Source organism: Carcharodon carcharias, chromosome 1 (assembly GCF_017639515.1).
Source record: "Carcharodon carcharias isolate sCarCar2 chromosome 1, sCarCar2.pri, whole genome shotgun sequence".
Lineage (NCBI taxonomy): Eukaryota > Metazoa > Chordata > Chondrichthyes > Lamniformes > Lamnidae > Carcharodon > Carcharodon carcharias.
This window is the reverse complement of record NC_054467.1, coordinates 198,586,936-198,604,852: the sequence shown is the minus strand read 5'-3', so window position 1 is coordinate 198,604,852 and position 17,917 is coordinate 198,586,936. Positions and strand designations below refer to the sequence as shown.

The 17,917-nt window shown below is 44.4% G+C and overlaps 1 protein-coding gene and 1 pseudogene across 1 annotated transcript in view; one reads left to right on the top strand and one right to left on the bottom strand.

Moving 5' to 3' along the window:
* The window catches only part of creb3l3l (cAMP responsive element binding protein 3-like 3 like), a 35,942-nt gene extending 28,927 nt beyond the window's left edge, over positions 1-7,015 (bottom strand). The window contains exons 1-3 of the mRNA XM_041195136.1: positions 6,792-7,015; positions 3,579-3,710; positions 1,839-2,151 (exon numbers count right to left, since the gene is read on the bottom strand). Of these exons, the coding sequence (XP_041051070.1) occupies positions 1,839-2,151; positions 3,579-3,710 (445 nt within the window). The 5' untranslated portion in view covers positions 6,792-7,015. The remainder of the gene's footprint in view (positions 1-1,838; positions 2,152-3,578; positions 3,711-6,791) is intronic.
* A 582-nt stretch (positions 7,016-7,597) lies between these two features.
* LOC121285724 lies at positions 7,598-7,801 on the top strand (annotated as a pseudogene).
* The last annotated feature ends 10,116 nt before the right edge of the window (positions 7,802-17,917 follow it).

Sequence of the window (17,917 nt, the reverse complement as noted above, 5' to 3'; positions counted from 1 at the left end):
CCAATATTGCAAAGTGAATGCTGAAAACACCAAATCAACAACCATACATTTTTAATTTCATCTCTTTAGGTGTCTTATGGGACTTGGGTTAAAGATTTCAAAATTCACCTTTTCCATTTTACACCTTAATTTTAAAAATATGATTTAAAAAAGCTGTATAACTGAAATGTATAAAATAAAGTTGGAGGTGGTGACAAAACCATAAAATCTTTGCAGAATACCTGTATAGCAAGTGATAATTAATTTTGTTTAAAAAGAATGAAACTTAAAGTTAATTGTCAAAACTTCTATGTACTGAAGAGGAAATATTTTAACCTACTCTTTCTCACTGCTCCTTTCAAACTTTAGATAATGTCTGTGTAGTTCTATGTTGGTGCTTATGGGCATCAATGACTCATTAATGAAAAAAGTTTATGCATTTAAAAAGATAATATTGTTTTTACGGAGATAAGTATTTGGATATGTTTAAAGTCGGAAAAGCAGTTTGTTGCTGATCCAATTTGAAATTGAGTGAACAATTAAGCAGGAAGCACATCTTTAAAATGGCAGAAAACCTGTTGGATTACTCACCATAGCTATAAGAGAATCTTTACTATTCTATTCTGAATCCATTGGGTAATTTCAAGTTCTATAGTGCCTTACAGAATGACAGGCCTGGTCATATAAATGTGGTGGTATATTGGCAGGAGGAATAAAAAAGCCACCTAGTCCTTGGAAAATAACAGTCTAAAAGGGTTAAGGCGCACAAGGATCAAAGTTTACAGATTCACAAATCATTAAAAATAGCAACACAGGTTGACACAGCTAGTAAAAAATGAAAACGAGATTCACTTCCAGAGGAATACAATTGAAAAAGCAGAGAAGTTATGATAAACTAATATTTACATTTATAGAACAACATTTAGAATACAGTGCAAAGTTGTGGTCTCCATATTACCAAAATTATATAAAAGCACTGGTGAAAGTGCATAAAAAGAATTGTAAAGATCATACCAGAACAGACAGTGTAGAATGATTTGGAACAATTGAACAAGCTAGGACTCTTTTCTCAACAAAGGGGTGACTTGTTATAAACATAGGGGGATTATGAGTAGGGACCATAAATATAAGATAGTCACTAATAAACCCAATAAGAAATTCAGGAGCAACATCTTTACTAAGAGTGGTGAGGGCATAGAACTTGCTTTCACATCGAGTAATGGCAGCGAATATCAGATGTGTTTAAGGAGGAGCTAGAAAATTACATGAGGGAGAAAGGAATAGAAGCATATATGGTGATAGGGTAAAAAAAAGTAAGGTGGAAGGGGGCTGTTGTGGAGCATAAACACTGACACAGAACTGTTGGGCTGAATGAGCTGTTTCTATGATGTTGATTCTATGTGATTCTATATGTAACAATGTATACCTTTACACTCCTGATTACTGAACAACAGGCACCCCTTGAAGTTAGCATACAAGTTCGACAGTTAGTCCTTTTTGAGGGTTAAGATATAGTCATTACCATAAATAAAAGCTACTGAGAAACTATAGCATACTGGGACAGTGCAGTATGTTGTAGCATCTGGTCAAGTTGCATATAGTGTTGAGTTCCCAATATCACAGCAACCTCCAAGGTATGGGGTAGTGGATTAGAAAGGATTCACAAGAAAAGAAGAAACCAAAGTGGATGAGTTAATACAACTGTTGTCAGACATTTTAAAACATTTGGTTTCAAGCAGCATTAGTCCAACTGCTTACCACATTCTTGCGTGTCCCTGGATGATCTGAAAATAAAAAGACAAGCCCACAGCAATGTACGGTTAAATATTTACAATATAGGAACAACTGTAGGCACTAACCTAAATCAATCGAGATGTCTGCTTCTGTTGAAGGGTTCTCAGTTCTTACACTGTACAAACAATTGGCTTCATTCTGTGAGTCCTGATGAAGTGAATAGTTATGATCGGAATGTATGACTTCAAAAAATGATGGGCTATCAGACAATGCAACATCGCTGCCTGATGGACCATCTTCGTGGTTGCAGTTGTTGTTGTCTTCTGATATTCCACTGTCACTACCCAATGGAGACCAGGACATTGCGTTAGGGGCCTCATCTTCAAAAGAACCAATGATGGAGTTGATGAAATCCTCAGTGTCGTGTTCATTCAACATCTGCAAATATAATAGGCAAACTCAGGGAACGGAAGTTTGTACCAACAATACTATGTGATAGAGCATGAAAAAATACTAACAGACCATTGGGGAGAAGGTGGGGAGAAAAAGAAAACATAATTTCCCTACATTATCCATAACTGGATCATTACTGCTGTTTCTTTCCAAACCAGATGGTGCAACTTCTAGTTCCATTGCTGGCAAACAGACATTTGACAAAACATTCCTACAATTTAGGCATTAAACTTTTGAATATTCTAGCTTTGCAAAATCCTACCACAATTTTGGCAGGCTGGGAGTACTATCCATCCCAATGGTCCAACCCTGCCTACGGTTGACTTTCCAAGTAAATGGTAATGTAAACATTGTTAATGGGCTCCCAGCAGCATTCCCATAGGAGATGCAGAATGGCTGCAGCAGGCCCTAAGCCTTCTGCAATGAAGCGTGGCAAGCAGCCTCAGCAATTGCCTGCAACTTGTTTCTTAAAAAAAGAAAATTGCAAAATTGCCTGCACTTTGCTTTAGTGTGTGCAATTAAATAATTGTGATTACAATCCTGAATACTTATTACCTGTAGATAAATGCGCCATTTGGTATGGTAGAAAGTTGCTCTGTTTAGAAGGTCCCGGGTTAGATTTAGATATTTGCTTTTATTTATTATTTTATGGGATGCGAGCATCACTGGCAAGGTCAGCATTTATTGCCCATCCCTAATTGACCTTAGAACCAAGTGGCTTGCAAAGCCATTTCAGAGGGTAGTTAAGAGTCAGCCACATTGCTGTGGATCTGGAGTTACACGTTTGCCAGACCAGGTAAGGATGGCAGATTTCCTTCCCTAAAGGTCATTTTATTTTACAACTACCATACATGAAGGCACAGTACCACAACAAACCAATGTGCATGATATTCTCATGACCAGCATCTGAAGTGCTTCTAAATTGTTGATCTTTGAAAAAGATGTATAAACAGAAGCGTCTGACCTCTGCCTCATCTTGACATTAGTGAGCCAGGTAGGTTTTTTTTTAAAACAACAATCAATGATAGTTTCAAGGTCACCATTACTGAGTCTGGTTAATTTCAGATTTTTTTATTAACTAATTTAAATTTCACCAGCTGCCATGGTGGGATTAGAACCCGTGTCCCCAGATCTTCAGCCTAGGCCTCTGGACTACTAACCCAGTGACATTACCTCTACACCTCTGTTTCCCCCATTAGCTGCTTTTGTTAGAGCATAGTTGAGGTACTACAATCTCAGCAGCCCTAGGCCAATGTGGTAGGAGGGAGTCCTTTAGCCCCACTCAAGAATGACAGACACAAAGAATTGGCTTGATGAACTAGAGGACAGCCAGCACATGTGGAACTACACCACAAAGACTTCAAATGAAAAGAGGAAGGAAAAAAAAAATGAGATAAGGGTTAAACACTTACATCATGTTCACACAGTCCCCACTCCTTCATGAAATTGGTGCCTTCACCAAACTCCTCATCTGGAAGTGATCCAGACTGCTGCTGAAACAGCAACTGTAGCAGCTCATTATCAAGCTCATCACTAAGAGACATCTACAGGGGGAGAAGAGTATACTCTTAACAAGAAATTTAAACTGTCCTTAAATGCAGGTCAGGGAAGCGATTCTACTATATCTTAAAACCCATGACCATATGTGTATCACACAAAGTTAAAAATACAAGGCTAATGAGAAATATACAGGACAAGTATATAATTACGTAGAAATTTGCACAGACTAATGCACATCCGTCACCTTAGATAGTACTTGCCAATCCCCGTTTTACTTTCACAGGAAATTTCTGCACTTGTTTATGCAAAGCTCTACTTATAATTAAATTGCTGCATTTAAAAAGTGGCAGATAAACAAAAACCTTTGTTTTCTTGCACCTGAATATATGCAAACCATAAGAGGCAAATGCTGCTCCCCTTTCTGAAGTGAGCAATCTAAACTATTTTTATTAATAAGCAGTTTGACAAATGTAAGACTAACTCCTTGGAACTGAAGAGCTGCACTTTCACGCACCAGAGGATGAACTGCCTTAAAACTTGAACCCCCTTTGTGGGAGTCACAACCTTCCTTCAAGCTCCAGCTGCTGCCACCCTCAAATCGCTGCAATTCTTTTGCTGGTGTTTGAGTGCCAAATAGATCAGTATAGATCTGTTGGAGGTAGTGAATGCCATTCCTGTGGATGGATGTATCAGCAGTAATCTTGCTCCTCCTCAGCTAAGGAGGGTACGAGGGAGAAGAGGAATAGGGATTAAGAAGCAGCCCCTTAGGTTTGATCTGGACTGTTGATTCCCTGAAGTAAATGAGGCAGCCAGATGATCAAACTTGCTTCTATTAGTATAGAGCAATACAGAGGCCCCATCATATGATTGTTACCCAATGACTCCTCTTGCATGTGGAAGTCCACTGTGCAAAGGATTTGTCTTAGTTAGCTCGGAAGCCCCCCACTGCTAGAAGGCATGCTGATGTTTTCTAACATTGCTAACTTACTGCTGGCATGGACTGAATGGGCTGAATGACCTCCTTCTGTGCCATAATGTCTTTATTTTCCTCGAGTCGGTAGGAATTTACTTTGAACAAAGAAAAACTAACTATTTTTTAAAATAAGTACAGCACCATGAAAACATAAGAGGTGAACAAAGAAAGCTTGTAAAGTTAGACCCAACATCTGCACTGGAAAAACATTTTGAAACTTCTCCTTTTTAATAAAATGATACACTTTAAATCATCACACACAGGTTCCCCATGCAGCAATAATCTGCAAATACTCTCTCCTTTCTTTAAAGATTCCAAAGTAATGAAACAGAGCAGTACAGTATTTTTGAAAGCCAGTATGGGGTTGCAGAAATTACCTGCAGTCACAAGACAGGATTACATCCTTCAAAGCATACAGCACTCTTGCACAAACAGGAAACAGGGCATATTAAATGAAAACCCAAGGGTTGGGTAAACACTGTAAATTTGAATTGTGCTCAATTCAATTACCTTATTACTATTTCGACAATGGTATATCATAGATAGGGTCCAGGGAGCGCTGTTACACAAATGTGGAGCCAAATCTTAATTGGTAGTGAAAAATAATTATATAGTCAAAGATTGCAGAACTACACAGATATCACTGGAGTTCTTTTTCATTGCTTTAACCAGGACGTGAAGTAATGCATAACCTAGATGTTGTAGGTCGGTCAAACAGGGTATTGTTCAGCTACAAATATGCAAGAATTTCAACCTTGCGTCTCTATTTCATCCCTTTTAGCAAAGTACACATGGAAGGAAACAAGAACCCGGATTTCAAATAGCACAGGAATAGATTGAAACTCCCTTTGGAAGCCAGGGAGAAACTTTTCATTCCTTGCGGATTTAGAGCAGGAGTACTTCCTGGAATCAGCATTGCACAATCTCCTGTAGGAAGATCAAGTTTTAAACTTGAAACCACTAAAACTACAGAAGTGATTGGTGAGCTGAACATGGATTGCAAATCCTATTTATCACTATGCTTTTTATACTCCCCGCTCCCGCAAAAAGCCAAGATGTATCAATTGAAATTGTTTATACACTAACAAGAACCAAACGAATGACGACTGTTGCTACATGCACAGCTGCCCCCACCTGCACCCTACCACTACTGCCACATGAACATAATTCGGTGCATCTCCCATTTCAAACAGACAGCAGCAGTATGAAGATATCCTCCATGCTGTGCTTCCTTACCCTATACGCTGACTCTACTGCTTTACCCTGGGTACTGGCTGTTTTACCCTGGGTACTGGCTGTTACACCCCGGGTACTGGCTGCTGTTACACCCCGGGTACCCGCTGCACTGCTTTACCCTGGGTACCGGCTGCGCTGTTTTACCCCGGGTACCAGCTGCTGTTTTACCCCGGGTACCGGCTACGCTGTTTTACCCCGGGTACCCGCAGCGCTGTTTTACCCCGGGTACCCGCAGCGCTGTTTTACCCCGGGTACCCGCTGAGCTGTTTTACCCCGGGTACCCGCTGCGCTGTTTTACCCTGGGTACCCGCTGCGATGTTTTACCCCAGGTACCCGCTGCTCTGTTTTACCTTAGGTATCTGCTGCTCTGTTTTACCACTGGTACCTGCTGCGCTGTTTTACCCCGGTACCGGCTGCTCTGTTTTACCCCGGGTACCCGCTGCGCTGTTTTATCCCGGGTACCCACCGCGCTATTTTAACCCGGGTATCCGTTGCGCTGTTTTACCCCGGGTACCCGCTGCACTGTTTTACCCCTGGTACCCGCTGCGCTGTTTTACCCTGGGTACCCGCCGCGCTGTTTTACCCTGGGTACCCGCAGTGCTGTTTTACCCCGGGTACCCGCTGCGCTGTTTTGTCCCAGGTATTGGCTGTTTTACCCTGAGTGCCGACTGCGCTCTTTTACCCCGGGTACACACTGTTCTGTTTTACCCCGGGTACTGGCTGCGCTGTTTTACCCCGGGTACCAGCTGCTCTTTTTTACCCTGGGTACAGGCTGCTCTTTTTTACCATGGGTACAGGCTCCACTCTTTTACCCTGGGTACAGGCTCCACTCTTTTACCCTGGGTACAGGCTCCACTGTTTTACCCTGGGTACAGGCTGTTCTGTTTTATGCGGAGTACCGATTGCGCTGTTTTACCCTGGGTCCTTGCTGTCCGATCCGCTCTGTTCTGCTCTCCGGCTGTTGATGTTTCTCTCCGACCGCAAATTCCAACTGGGCAAAAATGACATCAGGTACCCGGAACTGCGGGTGCTGCAGTGCCTCCCTGGGTATTGTAGTTCCTCTCTCCCTCTCTCTGCTTACTTCTGGAGATCACACGGCGCCAGAAAACTACAGCTCGCAACAGCCGCCTGTCCTCCCTGTGCCACATCAGCCCACTCGCTTCCTGCAGCTTTGCACCATCGCTGGAAATCCCGCCTCTCCTCCTCCCTGGTTGGTTTTATTTAGTGCGAGTTTGCATTTGCGGATAAGCCTCGGAAGATGCCAATCACCATGTTCTCCTCACAATGAAACAATACGAGGCTATGGGAAATTCCAAGTGATGCAACTGGACATTGAATGAATTTGTTCAGCCAAAAGTTGCATCATGAGGATTTGGGTGGGTCAGTTTGAGGTTCGCTTTCTCAAAATCAACCAGTAAGGAGACACTGGGTTGCCCTGGTGTCAGCAAACAAAAAAAAGGGGCAGAACTAATAAATAACTAAACCATAAACGAGGAATCTATAAACTTAAATAATAATGTTACTAGTATCTACTCCACTCCCTGCGTTGCCCATTAGCCAAGTAAGCCTACTGGCAGACACTGCGTGCTCCCTCTCCAGGGCCACACAGGCACTGACAAGACAGTCAAAGAAGGCAGGCAGCCAGATCAACCATTCACATAGATTACCTCCAACTTCATCCATAGATGGCTGTCAATTGGCCAGGCCCAGGCGGAGACCAATAAGACTATACTTTTAGGGATCATTTCTGTAGTTTTTTACTTGAGAAATGTGCTCTGAAAAGGTCGTTCTCACTAACCATGAGGAGCAGATATAACATTTCCTTTTGAGCATGAAGTGGGTTAGAAGTATTGCTTTTAAATATTGATGATTGTTCTCTTTCCTCATTGTGAGGAGAGTGGAGGAAGGAAATGCATTCTGAGTGGAAAAAAAAGAACAGACTTGCTCACCACCTCCTCCACTGGGTGGCCAAAGGTCAGGAATGTGGGACTGAGTGAGCCGTAAGTTGAGGAGCAGCCCCATCAGGTAATGGAAGAGAGGTTGTAGCTCTATTATTGTGTTGTTGGTTTGGATAATTCTCAAAGACTGCTAGCTGCAAACATAAACTTTATTGTAACATATTTACATTTATGAGAACATTCCCTTACACTAGCTTCTTTCCATGCTGTTTTCTCCTAGACTTTCAGATCACACGAGAATATGTCACTTCCTTCTATGTCATCACAGACTATTACAGTTAACCCTTAATTTAGTCTAACATACTCCATGACTCTGCATCTCCCCCAAGTTTCTTCAGACTTCAACATTCTCTGATGTTCCTGGAAACCCAATTCTTCAGTCTCATAGTTATTCTGAACATTTCAGTGTTTTGAAGTCTCGTAGGAAATGTAGCCTCTTTTTGTTCTCTTACGTAAATGTCATTCTTCTTTCTCTCTCCACATTCTCTTGTTCTCTCTTCTCCTTCTCTGTTTTTTTGAGATTCTCACCTCTTGCCCTGATAAGTGTTGTGGTATCTTCATTAGTCTACTGTACCTCTCATTTGCAGACACTCTCCTTCAGCTGTTGGTCCTCTGGAAGCTGTTGAACACAATTTGAACTAGTGGATGATTTGGGATCACCTGCTTTGATGTCTTCTTTCAATTGTGATGATTGCAACCCCTTTGGTCTCTGAATTTCACAATGTTGCTGAACTGCAATCAAAGCTCTTCTGTTTTTTCTTACTGTGCCCTGCTCCCTCTGGACAATATAAGATCTCGGGTGTAATGATTTTTCCAGCATTTCTCCAAATTTCAATTGGTGTCTGATCCAAACATCTTCTCCCTGCTGAAGATCTGATAATGTTCTTGCTTTGTGTTGACTATCATTGCATTTCACCTGTTTACTTCGGTTATTTTGCTCTCTCTCTCTCATACTTTCTCTAAGTCTGTGTTTTTGACCTATGGCAGCAATGTACATGAAGGATAAGAATCTGTGTCTGCAACCTCCTCCCATGAGTAACTCGCATGCAGCCAATCCATTCTGCAGGCGTGAGGATCGGTAACTTGTTGAAAATCCTCATTCTTTTATAGTACTGCCTTTACAATTCTGACCCCTCCCTCAGCTTCTACATTAACCTGAGGAAACCTCGGTGAACTTATTGTGTGAACAAATCCAAATGATTCTGTAAATTCTTGAAATTCTATATTTGCAAATTATGGACAGTCATCTGATATCACAGTATGAGGAATCCCATGGAGTGAAAAGTATTTCTTTCAATGACATTCTTTCAATCACCGCCTCTGATGTGTGACCATGTAACTGTCTTACTTCAATCCACCTTGAGTAGTAATCTACTACTATTATGAATATTTTTCCTCTATGCTCAGGTAACTCCGTGCCTTGGTCCCATGACCTTGTAGGAAAAGAAGATGACATTAGTTGTTCCTTTGATTACTGTCTGCAAATTGTGCGTGTGGTCCATCTGGATATCACTCCTTCCAATGACTTTGAGAGACCCGGCCATCAAACTGAATACCATGCACTGGCTCTGCGCTTGGTAATATCTAAAGTACCTTGATGTAGATGTAAGATTTCAAGTCTCAATACTCTTGGGATTACTATTCTATCATGGTATACCAGTAAATTATCGATCACTGTCAGATGTGCTTGCTGCTCGAAATAAGGTCTCAAGATAGGACTGTGTGGTATATATGTTGGCTATCCTCTAATGCCAAATTCTCTGATCTGCTTACATTCTTCGTCTTATTTTTCAGCATCTTTGATCAGTCTTTGTGTAGTTGCCATTAATGTATGGTCTGTAATTATAGCAAACTCCTCAACAAATTCAATATCACATTTTCTTGATTCTCTGTTTCAATGTGTGATAATGCATCTGCTGCGCTCTGCTGTTTCCCTTGCATTTATATTTTAGGTGTATCAAACCTCATCCATCTTAATTTAAATTTTTGAACTCTTGATAGCATCACTGCAAGCTCTTTAGAATTCAATAGTGTGACTAAAGGATATGTCCTGTTTCTATTGTAGCATCTGAAGGTAAGACATAATCAGCAAATTTCTTGCATGCCTACATGGCTGCTAATACTTCCTTTTCAATTACTGCATATCTCTTCTCTGTATCTGTTAATAGCTGTGATGTGTAATAGACTGGTCTGTGTTTTCCATCTCTTTGTACCTGTAAGATATTACGACCAATCCTGTAGAGGATGTGTTCGCTATTATTGTAGGTAACTCCAGATCGTAATGTGTTAATATCTCTGATGACATCATCCTCTCCTGAATTTTTACAAATCATTTCTGGTATGCTTCTTCCCAACGCCATTCATTGTCTTGGCAGAACAATTAGCATAGTGCCTCATTGAGCTCTGTAAAGTTTTTTAGAAATTTTGCCACTTGATTCACCATTTGCTTGAACCTTTGTAACTCCATGATGTTCCATAGAGCTGGAAAACCTTTTACCACTCTGGTCTTCAGTGGAGCAAACTTTATTCCCGATGCACTCATTATGTGACCCAGAGACCTGATTGTTGGCTGTGAAACTCACACTTACTGTTGAGTGTCAATCCTGCCTCTTGTCATCTTCTCAGCACTGCTCTCACTCTCATGTTATGCTCAGCTTGACTGGACCCACATATCAACACATCATCCAACTCTGTGTGAGTCTTCTGAAAGATTTGACATTGTTCGTTGAAAGATCTCTGGTGCTGATGTTATTCCAAAGCGTAGCCTATTAAAATAGAATCTTCCTAATGGTGTTATGAAAGTTTTGAGAACCTTGGACTCCTCTTCTAATGGTATTTGCCAGAATCCTCTGTCAGCAGCTAATTTAAAGAATACTGAGCTTCTCCCTTATTTAGCTAAACTCACATCTACTGATGCCATAGGATGGACTTCTCAGCGTTGAGTTGTGTGAGATCAACACATATTCTTATGGAACCGTTTAGCTTTGGAACCAGTATTATCACTGGGCACCAACTCATGGGCTCTTTTACAGGTGAAAGGACTCCTTGTCTTACCATTGAGCTGTTCTCTTTCTTTATCTTTGGAATTAAAGGGTGTTTAATCTTTTTGGGTGTATATAAGCATATTGGTTTCACTTCTGAGCTTGGTGTTATATGATATGCTGTTCTTAGTTCTCCCAATTCTGTAAATAATTTCAGAAATTCTGCTCTGAAGTCTCCTGATTGACCTTCACCATTCTTTATTTCTCCTATTCTGTGGATTAGATTCAATTCCATATATGCTTTTTTACTTAAGAGTGAAGAACTTTGGTTTTGAATTACATACAGCACTTCAGTAATTACATTTTCTCTGTGCTTTAAAGTAGCTCTTAGTTCTCCCAGAACCTACAGCCCTGTTCCCCTTGGTCCTTGTATTTTTGTGTAGGATGGTTGAAGAACTCCTCTGTTTAACCATGGTTCAGTGTCTGTAAGAACTGGAACTGCTGCTTCAGTATCTAGTTTAAAGTGTGTCCTGTGACCTTCTACCAGGATCTCTGCATCCCAATAGCTTCCAGTTACTTCTATAACCTTTCCTAAAGAGGGTAACTCAATGTCTTGTGAATCTTTCATTTCACAGACTCTCTTTTCTTTAAAAAAAAATGTCTTTTTTGAGTGTTCTGTTTGTATTTTCTATTGTGACATACTGGGCGGAATCGCCCCAGATTTGCACTAAGTATGGTAGCAGGCAGGTAAAATGACTTTTCACACCGTATCATCACAAACCCGCCGCATTAATTATGCATTCCCAGAAAACACGCCATTTCCATGGCAGGCGGGCACTCATTCGCCTGCCACGCCATCACCTTGCTACTTCACCACGCCGGGCTGGGCACCATATTTAAAATACAGCTGCGCGCCCACCTCTCAGTGCTTCCAGCCCACGACTGCTGTACAGAAGACATGGCCCTGAAAGTCAAGAAGGCTGCAGCTCCCAGGTTCAATGATGCCACCCTTGAGCAATTTTGGACACAGTGGAGGCCCGTCATGATGTCTTCCACCCACACCCTGGCCGCAGAATGGGCAACAATGTTACTGATCCGCCTTGGGAGGCGGTGTCCAACACCCAGCAAAAGATTTCAGGCACCCACAAGAATTATCTCCTCCGTTCTGCCAGGGTAAGTCACTCTTCTCATCACTCCCAACTCACACACTCACAAACCCATCACAAATCCACAAAGCTTCACTTGCTGCCAGTTCAATGGACATCACCATTCACTCTCTCACACTCACCATCATTGTCGTCATCCTGTCCATGGGACCACTCACCACCCACACATGCCAGGCATACTTACCATCTGGCCTGACAGGCATCCTGCTTACACTTTCTCCATCTTTAATCATGCAGGAGCAGCTGGCACACAATAAGAGGGAGAGGTTGCAGACTGGTGGAGGAATGCCTTAAATCAAGATCCTCATGGACTTTGAAAACAGCCATCCAGCCGGCCAGCAATGATCTGGACTGTTCTTGTGCTGACAGTGAGGTTGGCGCTGCTCTACCAAGTGAGGATCCAGCAGTGCAACATCTGTCTGATAACCATGCTGTGAATGATGTGTCCTGTTTCGCAGGCCACTGCCATGCTCTAACTATCTCCCCTTGCTTTTGTAGGCATATCTGGGAAACTGCAAAGGGAGACCATGACCAAGGGCCTCCAATCAAGCCCTGAGGGAAGCTCAGAAGAGGAATCTGTTGAAACCCTCCCTGAAGTCCCGTCACAGTGCTCACTCACACTCTCCACCAGCGCAGCGATACACACCTCGGTGGGACTTAGCTTTAGAGTAGCCCCGGGATCGCAATCTGGTGAGCACATTGCACTGTCCGATCCACAGGAGGCAGCGGCAGGGACTTCCCAAGTCTCCGGCACTCGGAGGACCAGATAATTGCTGAGTCCAAGTCAGCTGACGAGCCTCTGGATTCGGTCATGTCACGGCTGCAAAGGCAAGCTCGGGAACATCAGGAAGGGATGTCCGCTGCACTCCTCAGATTGCAAGGCACGATGGAGGAGTCTGTCTGCCTTTAGGCTGAGGTGATAGCACCAGCATGCCAATGCACTGAGGTCAACACTGGTAAGATGGTGGCCACCATGGAGATCTTAGTCCAGGATGTCGCTCCAGTACTGCTGCTCAGACGGAATTCCATCACTAACGCCAAAGTTGGCCACCAACAGTGTATACATGAGAGGGATGCAGGGCAGTCTGATCTCACTCTAGCTTCCCCTTCTCCTCAAGGAGTCAGCCAGGGGCCTTTGGGCACCCACAGGGAGTAGGATCAGCAGGTGGATTTCCCGCTCCACAGGCTAAGGAGGGTGCCACTGCCAAACAGCAGGCCGGGGCCCTCCAAGGCACAGCACTCCAGAGGATGCTCACCAAGCTCATTACAGACAGGGCATAGCAGTCAGCAGGCTGCCTCCACATCCACCTCCGACGTAGAGGCCAGGGGAGCACCAAGATGTAGCAGCAGAGTTAGAACAGTTAAGAAGATGTGCTTACACAGCCTGGGCACAGCTGGTAAGCACTTGTACATACTGTCCACTATTATCAATAAACTCCCAAGAAGTCTCCCTGCCTATGGCTCTTTTTTCTGATGAGCAGTGTTGATGTCACTCAGATGTGAAACCTTTCTGCACAAGATAAAGGCAGGTGTCTCAGTCCAGGGCCTCTTCCCTGTGCTTTGTGTGGCCTTCGGACCACAGTGATGGTCCAGCCTCACACTCCCTGGAAACATTACTGATACCAACAGCTTGATGGTGCTTGTCATTGCTGTCAGAATGTCATAGGCAGGCATCACAGAGTTCCGTCATTCTCTCTGTGCTCTCAGCACCTTTAAGGTGGGGCTGGCCCCCATCTCTTCAGCAGCTGTGACCAGCGACACTGTGCTCCTGAAGGGGTCAGGTGCTGAAGGCAGACAAAGGATCAGATGCTTCTAAAGTTTCATGGCTGTGTCTCTATGATATGGCCTGATCACAGAGCACAAATGAGCTGCCCTCAGCCAGACAGGAGTCAGACATTCACAGAGGCTACATGAAGATCTATGGAGTCTCCTCACTGCATGTCGTCATCATCCTCCTGCAATTGACCGACTATTAGGGCCTCTACTGTGTGTCCCCGACAGGAGCGTTATCACAGAGGGCATGTGCGCTGCTATAAGCCAGACTGGAGTCAAACATTCATACATTCAATTTAAGGTTCTTATAGTGTGTCCTCACTGCTTGTCGTCATCATCCTCCACAAGTCTACCAGCTATGAGGGCCTCCCGAGTGCACCTGCCTTGTCTGACCAGTGCGAGGCCTTCATCGCCGACATTGTCGCCTTCGAGGGTCTCCTCACTCTCATCACTGTCAACGGCCTCCTCATTGGAGGAGACCTCCAGCTCCCCCATTTCCTCCTCAGCCAGCTCCTTTCCCCATTGCAGAGCCAGGTTGTAAAGGGCGCAGCAAGCGACGATGACGCGTGACACCGCCTGTGGTGCTGTATTGCAGGGCTCCTCCAGACCGGTCCAGGCACTGGAACTTTAGTTTCAACATTCCGATGGTCTGCTCCACCAAATTGCGAGTTGCAGCATGAGCCTCGTTATAGTGTCGCTCTGGTGGAGTCTGAGGCTGCCACATTGGTGTCATCAACCATGTCCTCTGTGGGTAGTAGCCCTTGTCCCCGAGGAGCCATCCCTGCCGCCTCTGTAGACTCTGGAAGACATCAGGGACCTGTGACTGACTGAGAATGTAGGAGTCATGGACAATCCCTGGAAACCATGCGCAGACCTACAGGATGCATTTGTGGTGGTCGCACACCAGCTGCACATTCAGCGAATGGAATCCCTTGAGGTTGACATAGTTGACCCCTTGTTGTGATGGAGATCTGAGCGCCACTAGAGTGCAGTCAATGGCATCCTGCACCTGTGGGTAAGCTGAGATCTGGGCAAATCCAGCCACTCTTGCATCCTAGCTGTCCTGGTCCTGGGCGAAATGCACAAAGTTATGTGCCCTTGCGAAGATGGCCTCATGGATGCATTTGCGGATGGAGACTGGTCACCTGTGGAGCCCTGAAAGAACCACTGGTGTAGAAATTGAGCGCTGCTGTCACTTTCACAGCCACTGGCAGTGGATGCCCTTCATGTCCACATGGCGCCAAATCTTGCAGTAGCTGGCAGGCGTGACCGACCAGTTCCCTAGACATGTGCATTCTTCAGTGACACTATCTTTCATTGTGCAGGAATGAAAGGCGGCATCTATAGACCCTGGATCTAGCTAGACACCGACTAGCAATGGCTCGCGGTGGCTCTTCGGCAATGTGTGGGTGTCCCAGCCACCCCTTCTTCCAAAGGGTGCTGCTCCTCCCTCTGCACAACCAGGCACCTCAGTTGCTGTCTTCCGCATCGTCTTCACTCTCTATAAGCCACAAGACATACAGCTAGTTCACCAGGCTCCATGCTCCTGATGTAGTCCTTCCGCAGGATGAAAGAGAGAGACAGTGGGTTAGCATGGATGTACTAAGAGCATCTTTTGGTTAAGTCTGAAGGCCCCTTAATGCATTGCGTAGAGTGCTGGCCACCACTTGGATGGCCTGAGATTAGTATGCTGCATGGCTGCCTGAAACCCCACCTTCCTCTGCCCCACTCCACCTGACCGATTGGCAGCAGCTTTGCCCGTTGGACTGCATGTGGTGCTTTCAGCTCAGGCGCAGGCATTTTCCTAACCCACACTGCAAGGCTGCACTATTAGCGTGAACCATGTGGGGGACTGGTCCAGTCATGATGATGACATTACAAGGGGCTGTGAGTGCCTCCACTACTGACTGTTCCATGGCCAGCTTTGGCAAGGAAATTGTACAACGTGCCCAGTCATCCAACTGTTCTGCAGTCCACTAAAATGCTCATTTGTTTGCAGTCTGTGCCTGAGGGGTGAAAAGCTCTGGAGCACTTGGGGGCACTTATGCATTGCTTGAGTGGGCAGATAAGCTAGAGGCCTGACTCCAATTGTATCAATGTGGCTGAACCTGAACTGTCTCAGCTGCAGAGAAATGGTCACTTTATACAAAGTTTCCCTAATTCGTGGCCGCTTCCCTCTCAGTCCCCCCCAACCCCACACATGCTTGTGCACTATCTTCAACAGTAGGGCAGCCTTTGACCCGCCCCCCCCAAATCGCTTCAAACACAAGGCAGCCTTTGGCACCAATCCCCCCAAAGTTGTCTCAACTGCAGGACAGCCTTTGCCCACCCCACAATGTGCCTCAACCTTGAAATCCAACAGGCGTCCATTATGAGCGCTCCACAACGTTACTGTGCACTCACCCCTGAGTTCCCCTCAAAAATGCAGCCTACCAAGTGCACGCCTTTCATATGTTGTTGTGAAACACATTGGTGTGCAATCACGTGCTGGACAATCCAGCAGGGGTTGACAATTCCGGCAGGCTGGCCTAATAATGATATGCTGACGTATTACAATGAGGTTCCCAACGTCCAATGGTGGGAAATGCAGCCCGCCGGGAGGACAATTGAAACTGGTTTCACGATGTCGTGAAACCGATTTTTGGCCTTCTCGCCGTATTGTCTGTTCAGGCCGCCGAGCACGCCCAACTCCAGTGGGCATGGACGATTCCTCCCACTGTCTGAAAATGCCCAACCTTTTTATAGCAATGGTATTGCGCACCATTGGCAGGCCAAATCCCACGCCAGTACCGTTCCCTTCCACACCAGCTAGTTTGGGCTGTTGCCTTTAATTGCTTTTCATGCCACATGTCTCTCCTTCTCTCTACTTTCCTTTTTTTTATGTTACTTTGATTACCAATCAGTTCCACCTCCTGGTCTCAGCTTGCCTACTTAATTGAATCGCTGTGGTAATCTGATGTGTAATATACCTTTAAGAAGAATGTTATAGTGGATGATCACATGATCTTGGCATCCAATCACAGAGTAGCGCGGACCATCTCTGTAGTTCGTAGTTAGTAGTTGCAGGAGTGTAGAGATAGAGTTTGAAGTGTAAGCGCATGTTTAGTTGCTGCTCAGTACCTTTGTAAAGAAACACAGAGTTTCTACCAATGAAGTGTCTGCTACTCAACTCTATCATTAGTACCAAATCAGCCACCATTTACGGCTAGCTTTTGAATAGGATCCAACAAAAGGGTGACTAGGATTCGACAAACTGGCGACGAGGATTAAACAAGTTAAACAGAAGCAAGTAAGAGAAACAAAATCAGCACTGTACCTCGTGCAATAATTGTAAGTAGAAGTTCTGTTCAATTCGTTGAAGTAAGTCCCTCACAGCATGCCACAATTCGGAAGAATTGATCCTTTCGGTCAAGCAACGGATGACTGGCCTCACTACATTGAGCATCTCTTGTTCTCTTCCTAAGCAAATGAGATTTCGAGGGAAAAGAAGAGACGGGTGATCCTCTTAAGTACATGTGGGAATAAGACTTATAGTTTGATTCAAAGTTTGACAGCACCCAGTGCCCCAGACTCGAGAAATTTTGATGAATTAGTGGATCTGGTGAAGGGTCATTACCAACCAAAGCCCTCAGTAATGATGCAAAGGTTCAAGTTTAATTCAAGAATTAGAGCCCAGAGGAGACAGTTGCAAGCTATGTGACAAGCTTGAAGCAATTAATGGCGCATTGTGAGTTTGGTACATTCTTAAACGATATGCTTAGAGATCAAAATAAAAGCAAAATACTGCAGTTGCTGGAAATCTAAAACAAAAATAAAAATAGCTGGAAAAACTCAGCAGGTCTGACAGCATCGGTGGAAAGGAAGACAGAGTTAACGTTTTGAGTCCATATGACTCTTCATCAGAACTAAAGAGGAATAGAAATGTTGTGAAATATATGCTGTTTAAGGGGTTTGGGACAGGTGGAGCTGGATAGAGGGCAGTGATAGGTGGAGGCAAAGGAGAGATTGCCAAAGATGTCATAAACAAAAGGACAAAGGGGTGTTGACGTTAGTGATATTAGCTAAAGGATGTACCCCAGCAGAAAAGGGCGAGGCAACGAGCCCCAGGCGGCAGTGAAGCAGCAGGCCCCAGTATGCAAGGGCAAGGCGGTGGACCCCAGGCAA